The following is a 24,696-nucleotide window of genomic DNA, read 5'->3' on the forward strand; positions in this document are numbered from 1 at the left end:
ACGAATGCAGGCGGTTGTATCATTGTAACATAAGCGTTTTTGCAGATCCATGTTGGATCCGCAAAAAAACGCTAATGTGAAAGTAGCCTAAGCTGAGAGAAGGCTGCAGCACCACTGCAAGCGCCGCTGCCTTCTCAAAGAGCTGATCGGCGGGGGTCCCGGGTGTCGGACCCCCTCCGATCAGATACTGATGACCTCTCGGAAAACCCCTGTAATGTGTTTATCCACACAGTCTTAGTTTTCCACGGGCCATGGAGCACTACTTTGGTCCGTGGTGTGGAAGAAACACGCTCATGGAAGTCTACAGGTCCGTGAAAACCACTGACAGAACACATATGGCATGGACCAAACACGGATCTTCACGGATGAAGACAGTGACCATCTTATCACGGACAGACGATCCAAAGTAAAAATGGAGGTCAGCTGTAGCTACACATCAACCCTAGAATGACAGCTTCAGTGGGAACAGTTGGAGAAGCTATGGGCGGCTATGCACTTCTCCTGCGGCGCGGGCAATGCAGTATAATTTGGCGCAGCCATAGAAGAGCTGATTCCCCCCTGGTCGTCCAGAGCGAGACACGTTTCCAGCGACTTTCCACTCTGGCTAACAGAATGGTGGTCACCAGAAGGGCACTATCCTCTATGACAGGCATGCTCAACCTGCGAACCTCCAGCTGTTGCAAAACTACAACTCCCAGCGTGCCCGGAAAGCCTACAGCTATCAGCCTACAGCCGAGCATGATGGGAGTTGTAGTTTTAAACCAGCTGGAGGGCTGCAGGTTGAGCGTTCCTGCTCTATGACATTTATATGATAAAAAAAAAAAAGACCTTGTGAATCAGGAAAAAAATCTGCATAAGAAGCTTTTTGGGGGGATTTTGTCCACATAAATATTCCAGTTGTCTGGAGATGCACAGATTACAGGTGACAGCTCCCGCCTCCTAACAGACCTGACATGCAGCAGTCCAGCCTGATATGGACAGGTCACTTACCTCCAGATGAGGAGCCCACAGCAGCAGCGAGGAGAAGAAGGCAGTGGATCACAGGGGAGAAGCTGGAGGAGGCCATGACACCTCTGTGGAAGGGGAGCGGGGAAGATCTGGAGCAGCTTTGTGCGGTCACATAATATGACAGCATCATCTTCCTCCTCTGTGCCAGGGCTTTGTAGCCCTCTAGTGGTGGTAAGTGGAAGTGCAAAGACGTGAAGACAGCCGGTAACTAATGATTTTTTTTATATATATTTTATGTACTAAATGGCTCCCACCAAGATTTTTTTTTTTTTTTAATGGCACAAATAATTTAATTTCAAAACAGGCAAATCTACCACGGCAAGTCATCATGTCCAATGTACAGAGACGCCGATCCTTGTGGATGTGCAGTCACTGCGGCTCAGGGGTGTAGCTAGGCTTTCCAGCACCCGGGACAAGGGTTCAGCATTGCGTTTATGTCCTCCTTGTGCTCCTTTACAGTAGTTGTGGCCACCTTTGTACCTCTTCACAGTAGTTATGTCCTCCTTGTGCTCCTTCACAGTAGCCGTGGCCACCTTTGTGCCCCCTCACAGTAGTTATGCCCACCTTTGTGCCCATTCACAGTAGTTATGTCTAGGGATCGACCGATATTGATTTTTTAGGGCCGATACCGATAATTTGTGAGCTTTCAGGCCGATAGCCGATAATTTATACCGATATTCTGGTAATTTTCATTTTTGAAAAAAAAAAAAAAATCCCACAAATCTGCTGAAAATTAATGTTTACTGTTAATGTGTATTTTTTTTTGTAAATCTTTCTTTTTGATTTATATTTAATATTTTGGTGTTTTTATTTTTGTAACTTATTTTTTTTTTTTAACTAACTTTTAGCCCCCTTAGGGACTAGAACCCTTGTCCTATTCACCCTGATAGAGATCTATCAGGGTGAATAAGAGCTCACGCTGTCCCTGCTGCTGTGTGCTTTGTGCACACAGCAGCATGGAGCTTATCATGGCAGCCAGGGCTTCAATAGCGTCCTGGCTGCCATGGTAACCGATCGGAGCCCCAGCATTACACTGCTGGGGCTCCGATCGGAGGAGCAGGGGAGGAGGGGATCCTGTGGGGGGGCGCACTGCGACTGGGGTGGGGGGGCGCACTGCGACTTGGGGGGGGGGGCCTATGCGCCACCACTGCTTAATACTGGGGGGGAGGGGGGGCGCACTGCGCCACCAATGCTTAATACTGGGGGGGAGGGGGGGGGGCACTGCGCCACCAATGTCTAATACTGGGGGGGCTTGGGGGAGCGCACCGCGCCACCAATGAAGCTTATTCTCTCATTTATTCATATACAGGAGGCGGGAGCTGGCTGCAGGATCACATAGCCGGCTCCCGGCCTCTATGACAAGTAGCTGCGATCCGCGGCACCTGAGGAGTTAACTACCGCAGATCGCAGCTACAGCTCATAGAGGTTGGGAGCCGGCTATGTGATCCTGCAGCTCCCGCCTCCTGTATATGAATAAATGAGAGATTAAGCTTCATTGGTGGCGCAGTGGCCATAGCTCCTCCCCTCCTCTTGTCCCCTGTCCTCTCATTGGCGGCAGCAGCACAGGGGGAGGAGACACTGCTTCCTTCTCCCCTGTGCTGCTGCTGAGGGAACACGGAGAGCGCTGTCAGCAGCGCGATCCTTGTTCCCCATACGCTATCGGAATATCGACAAAATAAATGCCGATACCGATAGCGTTCAAAATCCTGAATATCGGCCGATAATATCGGTAAATCCGATAATCGGTCGATCCCTAGTTATGTCCTCCATGTGCCCCTCACAGTAGTTATGCGCACCTTTGTGCCCGCTCACAGTAGTTATGTCCTCCTTGTGCCCGTTCACAGTAGCCATGGCCACCTTTGTGCCCCCTCACAGTAGTTATGCCCATTCACAGTAGTTATGTCCTCCATGTGCCCCCTCACAGTAGTTATGCGCACCTTTGTGCCCCCTCACAGTAGTTATGTCCTCCTTGTGGCCCCTCACTATAGTTATGCCCTCCTTATATAGTTATGTGTAACACCCCAGAGTTGTGTTACTACAGGCCTCTACCCCGCTACTATCTTCTGAGAGCCTTTATACTGTCCTCTGATGTAATTTATATTATGTCTTCCACAAGTGGACCATATAAATCAATGTTAAAGAGGACCTTTCATCAGAAAATAGTGTGTTAAATTCTTATACGACCTTATGGGGCTGCTCTCACTGATGTCCGGACACTTTTTTTCTTTCAAATGGACCCCCCGTTCGGCCGCTACGCTCTCCGTTAGTTTCGTCGCCTCATATGCAAATGAGGCGACGAAGTTATAGTAGGCGTTGTTCTCTAAGTTCTGGTGGGCGCGGTTATGCTCTCCCTGGCAGCGAGCACATCCAATCGCAGCGCCCCGCTCTTAGCCAGGGAGAAGGAGCTCAAGTTCTCGCGAGATTCGTGAGAACTTGAGCTTCTAGACATCCGGACCGAGCGCCATCTTGGAGTCCCCAGCGCAGAGCATCGCGTATTTGCATATGAGGCGACGAAACTAACGGAGAGCGTAGCGGCCGAGCGGGGGGTCCATTTGAAAAAAAATAAAGTGTCCGGACATCAGTGAGAGCAGCCCCATAAGGTCGTATAAGAATTGAACACACTATTTTCTGATGAAACGTCCTCTTTAAATTCAATTGTTCCTGTAATTTGCTTGGTTACCAGTAGGTGGCAGCAACACATTGGCAGGTACAAGTCCCAGTTTAGTGAATCTAAGCTGGAATGGATTATTCCAGCTTACCTCCCCCTCTGTGGAGAGAGTGGACTGGTCCCACATCATGCAGCAGGGGTGGAGAAGGAAGTTAGAGTCAGTGTGCCAGCCACCCCTGTTGGGGAAAGCTGTGTGTTAGTGTCCAGGAGAACCCCTGCATAGGGAAGACATCAAGGACCTAGTCTCGGCTGAGACTTGGCCATATACCCAGTCTAAGCACCTTCAGCTCAGCTGGATGAGAAAAGCAGAAAACTACAGACAACCTCCAGAGTTCCAGGAAGAAAGCATCCCCTGACAGAGCATCTGTGAGATAAGTCCAGAGACCTAGGAGAAGCTCATTCCTCCTCAGCTAGTCTGTCCCCACCAGCAGAAGGTACCAGATAAGTGCAGAAGCTAATCCTGCCACAGTTACAGAGCTACCAAGCAGATGTTTATCCTGCAAGCAACACATTTAAAGCAGAAGTACTCATTCCTGCCAATGATTGCCAAAACCTGCTGGGACCAAGAGACCAAAGCTGTATACCACTTAGATGAAAGTTACCTCAAGTAAAGAAACGTTTTAACTTTATCTAAAAGTCTGGACTTCATTTATTTTGCAAAATTCCTCTATTACTCCTACTATCACTACACTCAAATTTATTGCAAGTGAGCCAGGAGCCAGGAGTCCAGCCGTACCCAGGTAGGAGACACCATGACACAACTACCACAGTGCCACAGAGACATTATAGGCCATTACACCACTCTGGCATTCCTAATCTAGGACGTGCATTATAACACCTTGGAAGGGCCCTGGGATAGTACCCTGCGCACGCTGCAATTGGCGTCACGAACAAATACAGGATTTTTTATCCACTTGACCCTGCCACTGCATTACAGTGGCGTCAGCGAACCCGTTCCTGGTCACTGCATATGTCCCCCCTGTGTCCCCCTTTTGCCCCTAGTGTCCTCTACAGCTCCATAAAAAACGCAAATACCATACCTCTCAACGTTTGAAAATCACAGAGAGGGATAATATGTGTGGCGGTCATCACAGCAGTTTTTTTCAGACTAGGCCACGCCTCTAACTCCGCCCAAAGCATAATTGCTGACTCCATCAGAACTGCAGGAGCTGGGGATCGGTTAGGTGAGTATACGTTCCTTCCTTTTTTTTACCATTTTTTTCTTGAGCTTCCATATCTATTTTAATATTAGCACATAAATGATCAGATTATAAATATTTTAAGGTCCAAATTGCACCAAATAATGAAGTTCTGGTGTAATATACAGGTAGAGACTAGGGATGAGCGAACCCGAACTGTATAGTTCGGGTTCGTACCGAATTTTGGGGTGTCCGTGACACGGACCCGAACCCGGACATTTTCGTAAAAGTCCGGGTTCGGGTTCGGTGTTCGACGCTTTCTTGGCGCTTTTTGAAAGGCTGCAAAGCAGCCAATCAACAAGCGTCATACTACTTGCCCCAAGAGGCCATCACAGCCATGCCTACTATTGGCATGGCTGTGATTGGCCAGAGCACCATGTGACCCAGCCTCTATTTAAGCTGGAGTCACATAGCGCCGCCCGTCACTCTGCTCTGATTAGTGTAGGGAGAGGTTGCAGCTGCGACAGTAGGGCGAGATTAGGCTGATTAACTCCTCCAAAAGACTCCATCCAGTGATCGATCTGCAGCTGTGGGTCATTGAGCTGCTGATACTCAATTGCTCACTGTTTTTAGGCTGCCCAGACCGTTTGTCAGTCACTTTTTTCTGGGGTTATCGGCGGCCATTTTGTGTCTTGTGGTGCGCCAGCACAAGCTGCGACCAAGTGCATTTAACCCTCAATGGTGTGGTTGTTTTTTGGCTAAAGCCTACATCAGGGTGAAGCTGTCACACCAAGTGCATTTAACCAGCAATAGTCTGTTTATTTTTTGGCCATATACTACATCAGGGGCAAGCTGCGCCCGTCACCAAGTGCATTTAACCCTCAGTAGTGTGGTTGGTCAAGCTGTCACACCAAGTGCATTTAACCAGCAATAGTCTGTTTATTTTTTGGCCATATAGTACATCAGGGGCAAGCTGCGCCTGTCACCAAGTGCATTTAACCCTCAGTAGTGTGGTTGGTCAAGCTGTGACACCAAGTGCATTTAACCAGCAATAGTGTGGTTATTTTTTGGCCATATCCCAGTCTAATTCTGTCAGTAAACGTATACCTGTCACCCAGCGCCTAAATACTAGGCCTCAAGTTTATATCCAGCTAAATCTGTCGTTACCGCTGTACTGTTGTGGCTGGGCAAGTTATTTAGTGTCCGTCAAAGCACAGTTTTTGTTCTGGGTTGAAATACAATTCCCAATTTAGCAATTTCCTAATTTAGTGGTTTCTGCTGTATCAGCCCTACTTTAAATACATCCCTAAAAGGGTATATCAGAATCAAGGTGCACATAGGGACATTCAGAATAACTTCACACACACCCGCTACTGTGCATTTCCAAGTCTAATTCTGTCAGTAAATCTATACCTGTCACCCAGCGCCTAAATACTAGGCCTCAAATTTATATTCAGCTGAATTTGAATACAATACATTGGGCCAAATAATATTTTTGTTGTTGTGGTGAACGATAACAATGAGGAAAACATCTAGTAAGGGACGCGGACGTGGACATGGTCGTGGTGGTGTTAGTGGACCCTCTGGTGCTGGGAGAGGACGTGGCCGTTCTGCCACATCCACACGTCCTAGTGTACCAACTACCTCAGGTCCCAGTAGCCGCCAGAATTTACAGCGATATATGGTGGGGCCCAATGCCGTTCTAAGGATGGTAAGGCCTGAGCAGGTACAGGCATTAGTCAATTGGGTGGCCGACAGTGGATCCAGCACGTTCACATTATCTCCCACCCAGTCTTCTGCAGAAAGCGCACAGATGGCGCCTGAAAACCAACCCCATCAGTCTGTCACATCACCCCCATGCATACCAGGGAAACTGTCTCAGCCTCAAGTTATGCAGCAGTCTCTTATGCTGTTTGAAGACTCCGCTGGCAGGGTTTCCCAAGGGCATCCACCTAGCCCTTCCCCAGCGGTGAAAGACATAGAATGCACTGACGCACAACCACTTATGTTTCCTGATGATGAGGACATGGGAATACCACCTCAGCATGTCTCTGATGATGACGAAACACAGGTGCCAACTGCTGCGTCTTTCTGCAGTGTGCAGACTGAACAGGAGGTCAGAGAGGAAGACTGGGTGGAAGACGATGCAGGGGACGATGAGGTTCTAGACCCCACATGGAATGAAGGTCGTGCCACTGACTTTCACAGTTTGGAGGAAGAGGCAGTGGTGAGACCGAGCCAACAGCGTAGCAAAAGAGGGAGCAGTGGGCAAAAGCAGAACACCCGCCGCCAAGAGACTCCGCCTGCTACTGACCGCCGCCATCTTGGACCGAGCACCCCAAAGGCAGCTTCAAGGAGTTCCCTGGCATGGCACTTCTTCAAACAATGTGCTGACGACAAGACCCGAGTGGTTTGCACGCTGTGCCATCAGAGCCCGAAGCGAGGCATTAACGTTCTGAACCTTAGCACAACCTGCATGACCAGGCACCTGCATGCAAAGCATGAACTGCAGTGGAGTAAACACCTTAAAACCAAGGAAGTCACTCAGGCTCCCCCTGCTACCTCTTCTGCTGCTGCCGCCTCGGCCTCTTCTGCTGCTGCCGCCTCGGCCTCTTCTGCTGCTGCCGCCTCGGCCTCTTCCTCCGCCTCTGGAGGAACGTTGGCACCTGCCGCCCAGCAAACAGGGGATGTACCACCAACACCACCACCTCCGTCACCAAGCGTCTCAACCATGTCACACGGCAGCGTTCAGCTCTCCATCTCACAAACATTTGAGAGAAAGCGTAAATTCCCACCTAGCCACCCTCGATCCCTGGCCCTGAATGCCAGCATTTCTAAACTACTGGCCTATGAAATGCTGTCATTTAGGCTGGTGGACACAGACAGCTTCAAACAGCTCATGTCGCTTGCTGTCCCACAGTATGTTGTTCCCAGCCGCCACTACTTCTCCAAGAGAGCCGTGCCTTCCCTGCACAACCAAGTATCCGATAAAATCAAGTGTGCACTGCGCAACGCCATCTGTAGCAAGGTCCACCTAACCACAGATACGTGGACCAGTAAGCACGGCCAGGGACGCTATATCTCCCTAACTGCACACTGGGTAAATGTAGTGGCAGCTGGGCCCCAGGCGGAGAGCTGTTTGGCGCATGTCCTTCCGCCGCCAAGGATCGCAGGGCAACATTCTTTGCCTCCTGTTGCCACCTCCTCCTTCTCGGCTTCCTCCTCCTCTTCTTCCACCTGCTCCTCCAGTCAGCCGCACACCTTCACCACCAACTTCAGCACAGCCCGGGGTAAACGTCAGCAGGCCATTCTGAAACTCATATGTTTGGGGGACAGGCCCCACACCGCACAGGAGTTGTGGCGTGGTATAGAACAACAGACCGACGAGTGGTTGCTGCCGGTGAGCCTCAAGCCCGGCCTGGTGGTGTGCGATAATGGGCGAAATCTCGTTGCAGCTCTGGGACTAGCCGGTTTGACGCACATCCCTTGCCTGGCGCATGTGCTGAATTTGGTGGTGCAGAAGTTCATTCACAACTACCCCGACATGTCAGAGCTGCTGCATAAAGTGCGGGCCGTCTGTTCGCGCTTCCGGCGTTCACATCCTGCCGCTGCTCGCCTGTCTGCGCTACAGCGTAACTTCGGCCTTCCCGCTCACCGCCTCATATGCGACGTGCCCACCAGGTGGATCTCCACCTTGCACATGCTGGACAGACTGTGCGAGCAGCAGCAGGCCATAGTGGAGTTTCAGCTGCAGCACGCACGGGTCAGTCGCACTGCGGAACAGCACCACTTCACCACCAATGACTGGGCCTCAATGCGAGACCTGTGTGCCCTGTTGCGCTGTTTCGAGTACTCCACCAACATGGCCAGTGGCGATGACGCCGTTATCAGCGTTACAATACCACTTCTATGTCTCCTTGAGAAAACACTTAGGGCGATGATGGAAGAGGAGGTGGCCCAGGAGGAGGAGGAGGGGGAGGAAGAGGGGTCATTTTTAGCACTTTCAGGCCAGTCTCTTCGAAGTGACTCAGAGGGAGGTTTTTTGCAACAGCAGAGGCCAGGTACAAATGTGGCCAGCCAGGGCCCACTACTGGAGGATGAGGAGGACGAGGATGATGAGGAGGTGGAGGAGGATGAGGATGAAGCATGGTCACAGCGGGGTGGCACCCATTGCAGCTCGGGCCCATCACTGGTGCGTGGCTGGGGGGAAAGGCAGGACGATGACGATACGCCTCCCACAGAGGACAGCTTGTCCTTACCCCTGGGCAGCCTGGCACACATGAGCGACTACATGCTGCAGTGCCTGCGCAACGACAGCAGAGTTGCCAACATTTTAACGTGTGCGGACTACTGGGTTGCCACCCTGCTGGATCAACGGTACAAAGACAATGTGCCCACCTTACTTCCTGCTCTGGAGCGTGATAGGAAGATGCGCGAGTACAAGCGCACGTTGGTAGACGCGCTACTGAGAGCATTCCCAAATGTCACAGGGGAACAAGTGGAAACCCAAGGCCAAGGCAGAGGAGGAGCAAGAGGTCGCCAAGGCAGCTGTGTCACGGCCAGCTCCTCTGAGGGCAGGGTTAGCATGGCAGAGATGTGGAAAAGTTTTGTCAACACGCCACAGCTAACTGCACCACCATCTGATACGCAACGTGTTAGCAGGAGGCAACATTTCACTAACATGGTGGAACAGTACGTGTGCACACCCCTCCACGTACTGACTGATGGTTCGGCCCCATTCAACTTCTGGGTCTCTAAATTGTCCACGTGGCCAGAGCTAGCCTTTTATGCCTTGGAGGTGCTGGCCTGCCCGGCGGCCAGCGTTTTGTCTGAACGTGTATTCAGCAAGGCAGGGGGCGTCTTTACAGACAAACGCAGCCGCCTGTCTACAGCCAATGTGGACAAGCTGACGTTCATAAAAATGAACCAGGCATGGATCCCACAGGACCTGTCAATCCCTTGTGCAGATTAGACATTAACTACCTCCCCTTAACCATATATTATTGTACTCCAGGGCACTTCCTCATTCAATCCTATTTTTATTTTCATTTTACCATTATATTGCGAGGCTACCCAAAGTTAAATGAACCTCTCCTCTGTCTGGGTGCCGGGGCCTAAATATATGACAATGGACTGTTGCAGTGGTGGCTGACGTGAAGCCTGATTCTCTGCTATGACATGCAGACTGATTCTCTGCTGACATGAAGCCAGATTCTCTGTTACGGGACCTCTCTCCTCTGCCTGGGTGCTGGGCCTAAATATATGACAATGGACTGTTGCAGTGGTGGCTGACGTGAAGCCTGATTCTCTGCTATGACATGCAGACTGATTCTCTGCTGACATGAAGCCAGATTCTCTGTTACGGGACCTCTCTCCTCTGCCTGGGTGCTGGGCCTAAATATATGACAATGGACTGTTGCAGTGGTGGCTGACGTGAAGCCTGATTCTCTGCTATGACATGCAGACCGATTCTCTGCTGACATGAAGCCAGATTCTCTGTTACGGGACCTCTCTCCTCTGCCTGGGTGCTGGGCCTAAATATATGACAATGGACTGTTGCAGTGGTGGCTGACGTGAAGCCTGATTCTCTGCTATGACATGCAGACTGATTCTCTGCTGACATGAAGACAGATTCTCTGTTACGGGACCTCTCTCCTCTGCCTGGGTGCCGGGGCCTAAATATATGACAATGGACTGTTGCAGTGGTGGCTGACGGGAAGCCTGATTCTCTGCTATGACATGCAGACTGATTCTCTGCTGACATGAAGCCAGATTCTCTGTTACGGGACCTCTCTCCTCTGCCTGGGTGCTGGGCCTAAATATATGACAATGGACTGTTGCAGTGGTGGCTGACGTGAAGCCTGATTCTCTGCTATGACATGCAGACTGATTCTCTGCTGACATGAAGCCAGATTCTCTGTTACGGGACCTCTCTCCTCTGCCTGGGTGCTGGGCCTAAATATATGACAATGGACTGTTGCAGTGGTGGCTGACGTGAAGCCTGATTCTCTGCTATGACATGCAGACCGATTCTCTGCTGACATGAAGCCAGATTCTCTGTTACGGGACCTCTCTCCTCTGCCTGGGTGCTGGGCCTAAATATATGACAATGGACTGTTGCAGTGGTGGCTGACGTGAAGCCTGATTCTCTGCTATGACATGCAGACTGATTCTCTGCTGACATGAAGACAGATTCTCTGTTACGGGACCTCTCTCCTCTGCCTGGGTGCTGGGCCTAAATATATGCCAATGGACTGTTGCAGTGGTGGCTGACGGGAAGCCTGATTCTCTGCTATGACATGCAGACTGATTCTCTGCTGACATGAAGCCAGATTCTCTGTTACGGGACCTCTCTCCTCTGCCTGGGTGCCTGGGCCTAAATATATGCCAATGGACTGTTCCAATTTTGGGTGACGTGAAGCCTGATTCTCTGCTATGACATGCAGACTGATTCTCTGCTGACATGAAGCCAGATTCTCTGTTACGGGACCTCTCTCCTCTGCCTGGGTGCTGGGCCTAAATATATGCCAATGGACTGTTGCAGTGGTGGCTGACGTGAAGCCTGATTCTCTGCTATGACATGCAGACTAATTCTCTGCTGACATGAAGACAGATTCTCTGTTACGGGACCTCTCTCCTCTGCCTGGGTGCTGGGCCTAAATATATGACAATGGACTGTTCCAATGTTGGGTGACGTGAAGCCTGATTCTCTGCTATGACATGCAGACTGATTCTCTGCTGACATGAAGCCAGATTCTCTGTTACGGGACCTCTCTCCTCTGCCTGGGTGCTCGGCCTAAATATATGACAATGGACTGTTGCACTGGTGGCTGACGTGAAGCCTGATTCTCTGCTATGACATGCAGACTGATTCTCTGCTGACATGAAGACAGATTCTCTGTTACGGGACCTCTCTCCTCTGCCTGGGTGCCTGGGCCTAAATATATGCCAATGGATTGTTCCAATGTTGGGTGACGTGAAGCCTGATTCTCTGCTATGACATGCAGACTGATTCTCTGCTGACATGAAGACAGATTCTCTGTTACGGGACCTCTCTCCTCTGCCTGTGTGCTGGGCCTAAATATATGACAATGGACTGTTGCAGTGGTGGCTGACGTGAAGCCTGATTCTCTGCTATGATATGAAGACTGATTCTCTGCTGACATGAAGCCAAATTCTCTGTTACGGAACCTCTCTCCTCTGCCTGGGTGCTGGGCCTAAATATATGACAATGGACTGTTGCAGTGGTTGCTGACGTGAAGCCTCATTCTCTGCTATGACATGCAGACTGATTCTCTGCTGACATGAAGCCAGATTCTCTGTTACGGGACCTCTCTCCTCTGCCTGGGTGCCGGGGCCTAAATATCTGAGAATGGACTGTTCCAGTGGTGGGTGACGTGAAGCCAGATTCTCTGCTATGGGACCTCTCTCCAATTGATATTGGTTAATTTTTATTTATTTTATTTTTATTTTTATTCATTTCCCTATCCACATTTGTTTTCATGGGATTTACCTACATGTTGCTGCCTTTTGCAGCCCTCTAGCCCTTTCCTGGGCTGTTTTACAGCCTTTTTAGTGCCGAAAAGTTCGGGTCCCCATTGACTTCAATGGGGTTCGGGTTCGGGACAAAGTTCGGATCGGGTTCGGATCCCGAACCCGAACATTTCCGGGAAGTTCGGCCGAACTTCTCGAACCCGAACATCCAGGTGTCCGCTCAACTCTAGTAGAGACCATACAGAGACTTCAGTAAGGTGCAATTTAGTAAATGTATTGATGCACATTTCTGCATTAATTCCCCAAGTAAAAGAAGGACATTTAAAGATCAAAGAGGGGCTTTCCGTTCTCCTGCCCTGTTGAAATGAACGTGTCCGCATCCGATCCGAACGTCCAGTCGTGTGAAAAAGGCTTTATACATAGCGGCCCGAATACAGCGCCACATCAGTGTAACGCATGCCGTTTTTCCATCATGAAATCAAATCATATTTGCCAATCAGCGCTGTCAGGAACTGAATATCTACCTATACATATGGCAGGTATTAGGCCACAAGGAGGACATAACTACTGTGAGCGGGCACAAAGGTGGGCATAACTACTGTGAGGGGGCACAAGGCGGACATAACTACTGTGAAGGGGTACAAAGTGGGCATAACTACTGTGAGGTGGCACAAGGAGGACATAACTACTGTGAAAGGGTACAAAGGTGGGCAGAACTACTGTGAGGGGCACAAGGAGGACATAACTACTGTGAAGAGGCACAAAGGTGGGCATAACTACTGTGAAGAGGCACAAAGGTGGGCATAACTACTGTGAAGAGGCACAAAGGTGGGCATAACTACTGTGAAGAGGCACAAAGGTGGGCATAACTACTGTGAAGAGGCACAAAGGTGGGCATAACTTCTGTGAAGAGGCACAAAGGTGGGCATAACTACTGTGAGGGACTTGGGTCAAAAAGAGGGACTCCAAAAGAGGGGCACTTGGGAGGCAAGAAATACCCGCTTCCCTGATGGTCGGCACATCCAGGAGCACGATGCGCTCACACACATAGCTGTGCAGGAGGCTGGCTTCTGGGCTTTTCACCGCTCGTCCCACGATGTGCGGCTGCTGTGGAGCGCAGGCGACCAACAGAACGGTGAAGCAGGGAGCGGACGGCTCCCCGCTTCACCATGTAAACCAACTGCCCGGCGGTGTGCCGCCCCACCTCCCCTGGCTGCGCTGACACCATTATGTGTTTTCTGGGGAGAACACGGGACTGTGAGAGCGAGGGGATGGGCTAGATCGCTGCTTTGTGACTAGTAGGGTACGTCCACACGAGACACAAATTCCGTGTAAAGGTTCCACCACATGTGGATTTGTTATGGATTTTGCTGCACTGCAAATGGATAAAACCGTGGTGGAAATCGGCAACATAAGTTAACATACCGCGGATTTACAGGCTATGTACAGCTTTGGGGGACATTTTTTAATTTTATTTTTATTAACCAATCAAATTCAATCCATTTCATGAGATCTCCTTTGAAACAAATGAAAGGTGGAATCTGATTGGTTGCTATGGGCTAACTAAGCCAGTTCTACTTTACACCAGTTCTGTTAAATCTCCCACATAGGGTGCTCACATGCCATTTGTCCCTTATGTATGCTCCCGATATATCAAAATCAAAAGATGTTTTACCTCCCACATTTTTTTTAAACACTGGATAAAAACAATGAAATGTGAACTGAGACCTATTTGTAATCCTTTTATTTTCACAGGTTTCTGATTAGCACTGAGCCCTACAGCTCCACAACCTGTACATTCTGCAACCAAGCTTTACCAGCGATCCCTAACCAGACTCCACCAGAGCCAATCAGAGCGCAGAACGTTATTCGCATGCTGCCGTCGCAAACCGATGACGTCAGAAGACATTCTAAATGTATGGTCTTACTGAACAATATCCCTCCGCTCCGCCATATAGTTCCTTTCCTTACAGATCGGTTTGCCGTAGCGGTTTCTTCTATAGAGAACGGGGACGATGATGGTTTTCGGACATGGCCTGATTTGGCCTGTCATTAGAAACTATTAGATCAGAAGGTTTTATTCTGGATGTGTAGAAGACCCTGGTCGCTCACGCGCAAGGGCTGCTGGGACGGGATGCTGGCTGTGTGCTGAGCGGGAGACGGCGGATGTGGCTGGTGCTGGGGCTGAATGCCGGGCCGGTAGAGACGAGGTGATCGCCGGGGTAAGATCTGAAGGTGGGGGCCGCGGGGATCACGATCTGACGATTATATGGTCCTTATCATGATATTATTTGATGGGGGAGGGGGTGGCGAGGCCTGAGCTCTTACCTCTGTCCACACTGGGAGGGAGGGATGCAGCTGCAGGCTCAGTGCTAATCCTGAGCACATCTGCTATGGCTGTATGGGGGAGTATTGTGTATTACTATAAGGGTTAACACCTGATTGTATGCTCTGTACCTTATGGCAGCCATGGATCTCACCAGAACACTGGATGGTGTACACCTGGATGGCACTGGTATTGGTATGATGTGCAAAAAGACATGTTTTTAAGGCTAGGGCTACATGATGCCGCGCGATATATAGGGTACAGCTGCACTGCGACATATTCTGTAATGCTAGTGTATGGTGTCGTACTGCGACACGACAGTCGCACAAAAATCCATCTTGGATGGACTTTTTTTTGTTGCAACTGTCGTGTCACAGAGCGCAACACCATAGACTAGCATTACATGACATCATCGTGTACCCCTAGCCTAATACCTGCCGTATGTATAGGCAGATATTCAGTTCCTGACAGCGCTGATAGGAAAGTATGATTTGAATTCATGATGGAAAAACGGCATGTGTTACACTGATGTGGCGCTGTATTCGTGCTGCTATGTATAAAGCCTTTTGCACACGAATGGACGTTCGGATGGGATGCGGACACGTTCATTTCAATAGGGCCACAAAAGATGCGGACAGCGCACTGTGTCTCTGTTCTGTGCCCCCCCCCCAAAAAAAAATAAAAAGATGGTGGCATGCACTCGGCTGGGAATCGTGTTTTTCGGACCGCAAAACGTATACAGTCGTGTGCATGAGGCCTAAGGGTACTTTCACACTAGTGTTTTTTTTCTTTTCCGGCACTGAGTTCCGTCAAAAGGGCTCAATGCCGGAAAAGAACTGATCAGTTTCATCCCAATGCATTCTGAATGGAGAGCAATCCGTTCAGAATGCATCAGGATGTCTTCAGTTCAGTCTTTTTGACTGATCAGACTAAGAGATAATACCGCAGCATGCTAGGGTTTCATCTCCGGCGAAAAAAAACCTGAAGACTTGCCTGAATCGCCGGATCCGGCATTTTTTTCCATAGGAATGTATTAGTGTTTAGCATTCAAAATACCGGAGTGCTGGATCAGAAATAAAGGTAAAAATAAATGTCGGATCCGTCATTTTAATGCATTTTTAAGACTGATCAGGATCCTGATCAGTCTTAGGGCTCTTTCACACTTGCGTTGTCCGGATCCGGCATAGAGTTCCGTCGTCGGGGCTCTATGCCGGAAGAATCCTGATCAGTTTTATCCTAATGCATTCTGAATGGAGAGAAATCCGTTCAGGATGCATCAGGATGTCTTCAGTTCAGGACCGGAACGTTTTTTGGCCGGAGAAAATACCGCAGCATGCTGTGCTTTTTGCTCCGGCCAAAAATCCTGAAGACTTGCCGCCAAGGCCGGATCCGGAATGAATGCCCATTGAAAGGCATTGATCCGGATCCGGCCTTAAGCTAAACGTTGTTTCGGCGCATTGCCGGATCCGGCGTTTAGCTTTTTCTGAATGGTTACCATGGCTGCCGGGACGCTAAAGTCCTGGCAGCCATGGTAAAGTATAGTGGGGAGCGGGGGAGCAGCATACTTGCCATCCGTGCGGCTCCCGGGGCGCTCCAGAGTGACGTCAGGGCGCCCCACGCGCATGGATCACGTGATCGCATGGCACGTCATCCATGCGCATGGGGCGCTCTGACGTCATTCTGGAGCGCCCCGGGAGCCGCACGGACTGTAAGTATACCGCTCCCCACTACTACTATGGCAACCAGGACTTTAATAGCGTCCTGGGCTGCCATAGTAACACTGAACGCATTTTGAAGACGGATCAGTCTTCAAATGCTTTCAGTACACTTGCGTTTTTCCGGATCCGGCGTGTAATTCCGGCAAATGGAGTACACGCCGGATCCGGACAACGCAAGTGTGAAAGAGCCCTTACTAATGCCATCAGTTGGCATACGTTTTTCCGGATCCGGCAGGCAGTTCTGGCGACGGAACTGCTTGCCGGATCACTCTGCCGCAAGTGTGAAAGTTGCCTTAAGACTGTGTTCACATTTCCATAAAAAAAATAGACCTATATTCTTCCATAGGCAGCGCTCTTTTTCCCATCATGATGGATCCCTGTTGTAAGTCAGTGGATCTTTGTATGATGGATCGGCTGCTGTTTCATGGTTCATGCAGGTGTGAACAGAACCTTACAGAGCAGATACAGTCTCCTTTCTGACTGCTCGGACCAGTGACTAGCTGCCGCGTAGCGGCGATTACCGTCCTGTGGATATGGCCTGTTATCATGTCTGTGGCAGATGTTCAGCATCAGCTGTTTGGCGGAAGCCCGATCGGTGTCGATCAGCTGATCTCTGGCGGATTCAGTCTGGAGAGAGGAGTTATCTGAGGAGCGGAGGCTTTATGACCAGTTTTATGCCTTGTGCAGATCCTGTCAGTGGGAAGCGGACTTTCCTCTGATGGGATCCAGTCTTGAGTACGGTCTCGTGAATGGATCTTCAGGACTCTTTCATAATGTAGCAGAATATTGGGATCCGTAATTTGCCAACATTACCCCCGCCTTGTGTGGTTCTACAGGATGGTACTTGGGTGACTATGGGACCTTTTGGTGATCCAAGCTGATTATAGTACAGCCGTAAGGCCTCATGCACATGGCTGTGCTTTCGGTCCGCATCCCATCAGCATTTTTTTTTTGCGGATCAAATGCGTAGCTATTCACTTCTATGGGGAAGCATAAAATGCACACAGATATCATCCATGTTCAGGCTGTGCCGCAAATGATGGAACAGGTCCTATAGTCCATTTTGCAGACAAGAATAGGCATTTCTACAACGAGGCCCGGATCGTATCTGTTTTGCAAACCGCAAAACGGATACGGTTGTGTGCAGGAAGCCTAGGGTGGATACATTACAGAAATTTCTAGGACTGTCACATCCATGATTAGGGCTTTCAGATCCATTTGGCTGAAACGACGGTCCTTTTCAGGTTGCACTCTGGGTGACGATGACGATGATGAGGATGGGCTGACGTTGTTTTGGAAGGAGAGCAGTACGCTGCAGTTGTGGCTAACTTATTGAAGACTGGATAATTTTTTTTAATGTATGGTGGTGGTCAGTACCGTGGACAGCAGGTTAGTCCACCATTTGTTGGCCACCTCAGATCCCAGGTAAGGCTACTTTCACACTGGCGTTTCTGGGTCCGCCTGTGAGATCCGTTTCAGGACTCTCACAAGCGGCCCAAACGGATCAGTTCAGCCCAATGCATTCTGAATGGATAAGGATCCGCTCAGAATGCATCAGTTTGGCTGCGATTGGTCTCCGTTCCGCTTTTGAGGCGGGCACCAAAACGCAGCTTGCAGCGTTTTGGTGTCCGCCTGATGATGCAGAGCCAAACGGATCCGTCCTGACTTAAAATGTAAGTTAATGGTGACGGATCCGTTTTCACTGACACGATATGGTGCAATTGAAAACGGATCCATCCCCCATTGACTTTCAATGTAAGTCAAGACGGATCCGTTTTGACTTAGGCCTCATTCACACAGTCAGTGTTCGGTCAGTGATTTCCATCAGTGATTTTGAGCCAAAACCAGGTGCGGCTCTGAACACAGAACAGGTGCAGATCTTTCCTTTATACCTTATCTCTGTGGAGGCTCCAATCCAGGTTTTGGCTCACAATCACTGATGGAAATCACTGACCGAACACTGACGTGTGAATGAGGCTTTAGACTTTTTTTTTAAAGAATAATTCAATGGGATCTGTTCTGAACGGATACAAGCGTTTGCATTATCAGTGCAGATTCGTCTGTGCAGATACAAGACGGATCAGCACCGAACGCAGGTGTGAAAGTAGCCTTACAGTGCAGGATGTCATTGATTATAATTGTAGTAGTCTTTCAGCATTGCAGGTCGAGGTGCCCACGGTTGGGTCTCCCTGGGACATGTTCTTACTCGTAAGGTCCATGCACATGACTGTATTTTTGGCACGCAACCGATCCACATTTTTTGCAGTTGGGACGCAGACCCGTTTATTTCCATGGGGCAGGAAAAAATGCGGACAGCACATGGACGTCCTATTCTTGTCCGTTTTTGGCTGAGTTCACATCACCGTTTAGCTTTCCATTCTTCTAATTAGGGATGAGCGAATCGACTTCGGAAACCAAACCAGAGTTCAGGAAGTGTTTTTTTTTTTTACAGTATAAGGCTACATGCACACGACTGTTATTTTGGTCCACATCCGAGCCACAATTTTTGCGGTTTGGATGCGGAGCCATTCACTTCAATAGGGCCGCAAAAGATGCGGACAGCACTCCGTGTGCTGTCCGCATCCGTTGCTCCGTTCCGTGGTCCGCAACATAAATATAGCCTGTTCTATTCTTGTCCGTTTTGCGGACAAGAGTAGGCAGGTTTTTTAATGGCTGTCCATGCCGTTCCGCAAATTGCCTGAGATCCGTTTTTTTTTTAAATGGGGTAAAAAAAGTACTGCATGCAGGACTTTTTTCCATCTAAAAAAACGTTTCTGTTCTATAGATCGTGAATAATTGACCGCCAGTCGCTTGCCTATTGCTACGAGCTGTGTGCTTCTGCTGTATACCTGTTGACAATCGATTTTTAATATTACGGTATATAGAAAATCGCAGCGGCTTGTACTGAATGAAAGGTGTCTGGACGCTTCACCTGCTTCTCTGTGAGATACCTGCATCGGCACTGAGGAGAGGGGAGCCAGGGAAGCTACTGCGCATGTTAGGCCTCATTCAGACCACTGTATGTTTGCGTACGCATTGTGGAACGGATGCGGACCCATTCATTCCAATGGGGCCGCAAAAGATGCAGACAGCACACTGTGTGCCGTCCGCATCTGTACTTCCGTTCCGCTGCCCTGCAAAAAAAAAATATAGAACATGTCCTATTCTAACAGGCATTTCTATCACAGGGCTGGCCTTTCCTTAAAATGCAGAATGCGCATAGCTGGTATCTGCATTTTGCAGACCGCAAAAACGAATACGGTCGTCTGAATGAGCCCTAAGAGTACCTGCACACATGTGTGGGTTGGCAAACAGAACCCCCACGCGAAAATGTCCGTCTGGATTTCTCCTCATATGTTTTTTTTTTTTTTTTCTTTAGCAGATTTGATGCAGATTTGCCGCAGATCTCATCCTTTGCTTAGCAATAATCCGCAACGTGCAGGTAGCCTTAGTCTGCCACTGACTGCAGGTGGAGGCGAAAGATAAACAGCAGGGGGCGCTACCAGAGAGGAATAGGGAAACAAATGGTCTCCCATTGCATGATATGGGAACGTGGTCCGTGTGTCACCCGCATCTCCTCGGCTAACTGCAGCTCCCCTGACCCAAACTTAGGGGTTTTCAAAGCTGTCGCCCTGTTCAGACTTGGTGGGGTTGATGGAAACCACTGAGGGCAGTGACTTCTCGGCCACAGTAAATAAATGTACGATTCTTCCTTGCTGACTGACCTCCTTTATACCAACCCTGAAAGCTGGAAGTGTGACCCGTGCCAGCCAATCACATTCCGGCTCTCATTTTTCTGGAACAGGTTAGAAAATAAAAGCTGCGCTCTGGTTGGTTGCTATGGGCAACTGCTCTTGTATTGCTTTGTATGGGTGAGGCCTAGCGCGCAGTTGATCATTATATGTTGTAGCAGTTGGTAAGGCTAGGTTCACATTAGGCTACTTTCACACTGGCGTTCGGGGCTCCGCTTGTGAGTTCCATTTGAAGGCTCTTACAAACGGCCCTGAACGCATCCGTACTGCCCCAATGCATTCTGAGTGGATGCGGATCCGCTCAGAATGCATCAGTCTAGCACCGTTTGTCCTCCGCTCCGCTCAGCAGGCGGACACCCGAACTCTGCTTGCAGCGTTCCGCTGTCAGTCTGGCCATGCGGAGACAAACGGATCCGTCCAGAGTTACAATGGAAGTCAATGGGGGCGGATCCGTTTGAAGGTGACACAATATGGTGCAATTTTCAAACGGATCCGCCCCCCATTGACTTTCAATGTAAAGTCTGGACGGATCCGTCTGAATACAAATTACACTTAGAGTTTTTTCTGAAATATAATGCAAACGGTTCCGTTCTGAACGGATCCCATCGTTTGCATTATAGGAGCGGATCCATCTGTACAGATACCAGACGGATCCGCTCTGAACGCAAGTGTGAAAGTAGCCTAACTTTGTCACATGATAAAATCTGATAAGCAATCTGTAGTTGAAATTCAAGGCTGAATCTCAGATTTCTGTTGCCAATTTGCGGTTTGATACGCCACAGATCTACACGGAATAAGTGACGTGAATGGCAAGGCAGATACTAGTTGGAAACTATGAGGTGTGCTTTTTGCACGGGTTTCATCATGGAATACACGCTGGAATTCCCATAAAATTTGCATGTTGTGGGTGCGTTGCAGATTTTTTTTTTTTTCGCAGAATTTGGTGCAAGACTTCTTAAGTGTATTAGTGCCAGCAGAGTAAGAGATTTTACTCAAAGGGTTGTCCACCTTGATAAATGATGGCCATAAACCCTACCTGGAGGATTCTTAGCAAACTGATGCTGGATTCCGGGTTGTGTTGGCACAGATTCCCGATCCCGCCCGCTGGATTCCTGTTCCTTCTCTCATGCCGTTTGATGCGGGTCACGTGGCCGCTGCAGCCAATGACTTTTCACACTCGCTACTTTCACACTCGCATTTGGTGCGGATCCGTCATGGATCTGCACAGACGGATGCATTCAGATAATACAAACGTCTGCATCAGTTCAGAACGGATCCATTTGTATTATCTTTAACATAGCCGAGACTGATCCGTCTTGAACACTATTGAAAGTCACTGGAGGATGGATCCGTTTTCTATTATGCCAGATTGTGTCATATAGGATCCGTTCCGATTGACTTACATTGTGTGCCAGGACGGATCCGTTTGACTCAGTTTCATCAGGCGGACACCAAAACACTGCAAGCAGCATTTTGGTGTCCACCTCCTAAGCGGAATGGAGGCAGAACTGATGCATTCTGAGCGGATTCTTTTCCATTCAGAATGCAAACTGATCCGTTTTGGACCGCTTGTGAGAGCCCTGAACGGATCGCACAAATGGAAAGCCAAAATGCGAGTGTGAAAGTAGACTTACCTATGCATCATGTCTCTGGGTCACTTGATGCATGGGTGACATGCCACCCTTGCAGCCAGTCATTGGCTTCAGCAGCCACGTGACCCTCATTAAACCGGATGTTGACGTGAGTAAACTGGGGAGTGAAGGAGCCAGAACCCAGAATCAGGTAGTATGGTTCCTTGTACACGTCTGCCAGAAGGGCCCCTGGGGGTGAAATGGTACCCTAGTGGGCCAGAGGTTATGGAGTGAAGTCAGTAGTTGATCCCGCTCCATATGTTGCAGGTGCCAGCTTTGCAAATGCTCTACGTCTAGATGGATTTGCAGCATGGCAACCTTTTAGTCCATATACAGAGAGCAGTTACGTGCACCGAGGGCGGGCCCAAGGCACTCTGCGCACCCTTGCTCCTCCTGCTTCCTCTGACAGCCCCTCCATCTCTTTCTTGATTGACAGGACCAGGCAAGGTAACTGGGCAGAAACCTATTTCTGTCAATCAGAATGAGAGGGGGAGGGGCTAGCAGGGGGAGCAAGGATGCACCGAGTTGGTTTGGACCCGCCCTCGGTGCACTTAACTGTTCACTTGCATATGGATTAGGCCGAATGCACGCGGCCGTGAGCGGTCCGTGGTAACCCGGCCTGGATTCCTGGTCAGAGCAGGCGCGCACGGCGTCATTGGTTGCTATGACGCCAGTGCGCTTCATGCCGCCAGCTGCACTACAGTAATACACTATACGAGTGTATTACTGTAGTGCAGCGGCGGCATGAAGCGCACGGCGTCATAGCAACCAATGACGCCGTGCACTCCTGCTCTGAACAGGAATCCAGCCCGGCATACCACGGACCGCTCTCGTCCGTGTGCATTTGGCCTTAGAGGAATATGAAAGCAACACATCGCTAAGTGAAAGGTATCATTACATTCAGCTGATCTAGCCCTACAAGGCGCTATGCCTGGTGTAACAGGGAGTTTCCTGCTGGCATTGTCCGGTTTTCCGACATTGAATGGGATGGACACCTGTATTTTCACTGCACCGCCGCTGCAATATAGACAACGTGCAGGTACAAATTGAGGAGGAAGTTATAAAAAAGAAACTATAGAGATGAGGGGTGAAAAAAGCCCCTATATGTATTCTATAAATGGGGGAGATTTAACGATAGTGTGGTTGGATGTATAAATTTGTGTCTGCGCAAATGAAGTTAACTGCGCCAATATTATAACAACATAACATATTTGATGCAAGAATTGGAATGACCAAAAACAACATAGAAATGGTTATCAAATAGGATCAGCAACCTTCGGTACTCCAGCTGTGGTGAAACTACGACTCCCAGTATGCACACTTGCTTGGCTGTTCTCAGAACTCTCATAGAAGTGAATGGAGCATGCTGGGGGTTGTAGTTTCACAACAGCTGGCCCCTGCAGTGTGGTATTAATAATGCTGCAAATCCCTCACTGCTTCTGTGTCTGGACAGGTGGAATGACTCAACTGCACTGCTGAAAAGAACAAGAAGAAGATAAAGAAGAAAAATGGCGTTCGTACCTCCGACGGTGCCCACCGTGGTGGACCAGACCACCCTAATGAAGAAATACCTCCAGTTTGTGGCTGCACTTACAGATGTCAACACACGTATGTGTCCTGGAAAAGCAAGAGTGATTTGGGATTTAAAGGGGTCGTCTCATCTCAGACATTGGTGGCAGATTGCAAGGATCAAAAGCATATCATCTCCCTCTGGGACCTGCACCTATCTCCAGAATGGGCCCTCGAAAGTGAAGGAGAGCACTCCATGCCTACACGGCCACCCTCCAATCATTCAGCCAGGCTCTGGTCTGGCTACCTCCGGCAGTCTCATAGAAGTGAACGGAGTGGCGGCTGCAAGTGTGCGGTACGCTCTCCATTAATTTCTATGGGACTTACGAAATTAGCCAAGCACGCTCGCTCAGCTCTTTCGGAGCGCCCATAGAAATGAAAGGAGAGCACATGTGCATTGTGCTCTCCTTCACTTTCGAGGGCCCGTTCTGGAGATACAGTACATGTAGGACCCACACCTATCTGACTTTGCTGACATATCCCATCCTAAGAGGAGACCACCCCTTTAATGGCCCCCCTTATGGTGTTGGGGACAGGGCCCCAGCAGGGGGCTATTTCAGCAGTTTTTTGACATTAGTGATGCACAGCAAATCCTTGTTCTCGACACTACTGCTCCTGGTACAGTTGCTCATTTGAACGCCCAAGTAGCAATGTTGTCTCCTCAAATTTTAGGAAACTATCTTAAAGGGGTGTGCCAAGATGCTAATGTGTCTACTATCCAGAGAACAGTTTGATCAGTGGGGGTCTGATAGCTGGGACCACCACAGATCATGAGAATGGGGTTCTGCGTCTTGTGGATGGAGAGGTGGTTGAGCATCCACATTGAAGCCCCACTCTTCTTTATGGGACTGCCGAATTGAAGCAAAGTACAGCACTCGGCCATTTCCGGAACTCCTGTAGAGATGCATGGAGCGTCAGTGCGCATGTGGGACCTCCTCTCCGTTTATTTGGGGGGGGGGGGGGGGGCGGTGTCTACGAGGGGTATGCGGTCCCTATTCTTGTAATTAGTTTGGGTTACAGAAATAGAACCCCTACTGTTCTAATAACTCCTTATCCACATGATGGGGGATAACTTGTCATTACCGGAATACCCCTTTAAAGGGAACCTGTCACCTGGATTTTGGGTATAGAGCTGAGGACATGGGTTGCTAGATGGCCACTAGCACATCGGCAATACCCAGTCCCCATAGCTCTGTGTGCTTTTATTGTGGGAAAAAAACCGATTTGATACATATGCAAATTAACCTGAGATGAGTCCTGTATGTGAGAGGAGTCAGGGACAGGACTCATCTCATGGTAATTTGCATATGTATCAAATCGTTTTTTTTCCACAATAAAAGCACACAGAGCTATGGGGACTGGATATTGCGGATGTGCTAGCGGCCATCTAG

General features: G+C 49.4%; 2 protein-coding genes across 2 annotated transcripts in view; one reads left to right on the top strand and one right to left on the bottom strand.

Moving 5' to 3' along the window:
* Nucleotides 1–1,110, bottom strand: part of TMEM130 (transmembrane protein 130) — a 59,508-nt gene extending 58,398 nt beyond the window's left edge. The window contains exon 1 of the mRNA XM_044277607.1: nucleotides 991–1,110. Coding sequence (XP_044133542.1) covers nucleotides 991–1,066 — 76 coding nt within the window. The 5' untranslated portion in view covers nucleotides 1,067–1,110. The remainder of the gene's footprint in view (nucleotides 1–990) is intronic.
* Nucleotides 1,111–14,416: 13,306 nt separating this feature from the next.
* LOC122928872 (transformation/transcription domain associated protein) overlaps nucleotides 14,417–24,696 on the top strand; it is a 153,129-nt gene continuing 142,849 nt past the window's right edge. Inside the window, 2 exon segments of the mRNA XM_044282163.1 lie at nucleotides 14,417–14,531; nucleotides 23,190–23,344. Of these exon segments, the coding sequence (XP_044138098.1) occupies nucleotides 23,245–23,344 (100 nt within the window). The 5' untranslated portion in view covers nucleotides 14,417–14,531; nucleotides 23,190–23,244.

The sequence above is a fragment of the Bufo gargarizans genome, chromosome 2 (assembly GCF_014858855.1).
Source record: "Bufo gargarizans isolate SCDJY-AF-19 chromosome 2, ASM1485885v1, whole genome shotgun sequence".
Lineage (NCBI taxonomy): Eukaryota > Metazoa > Chordata > Amphibia > Anura > Bufonidae > Bufo > Bufo gargarizans.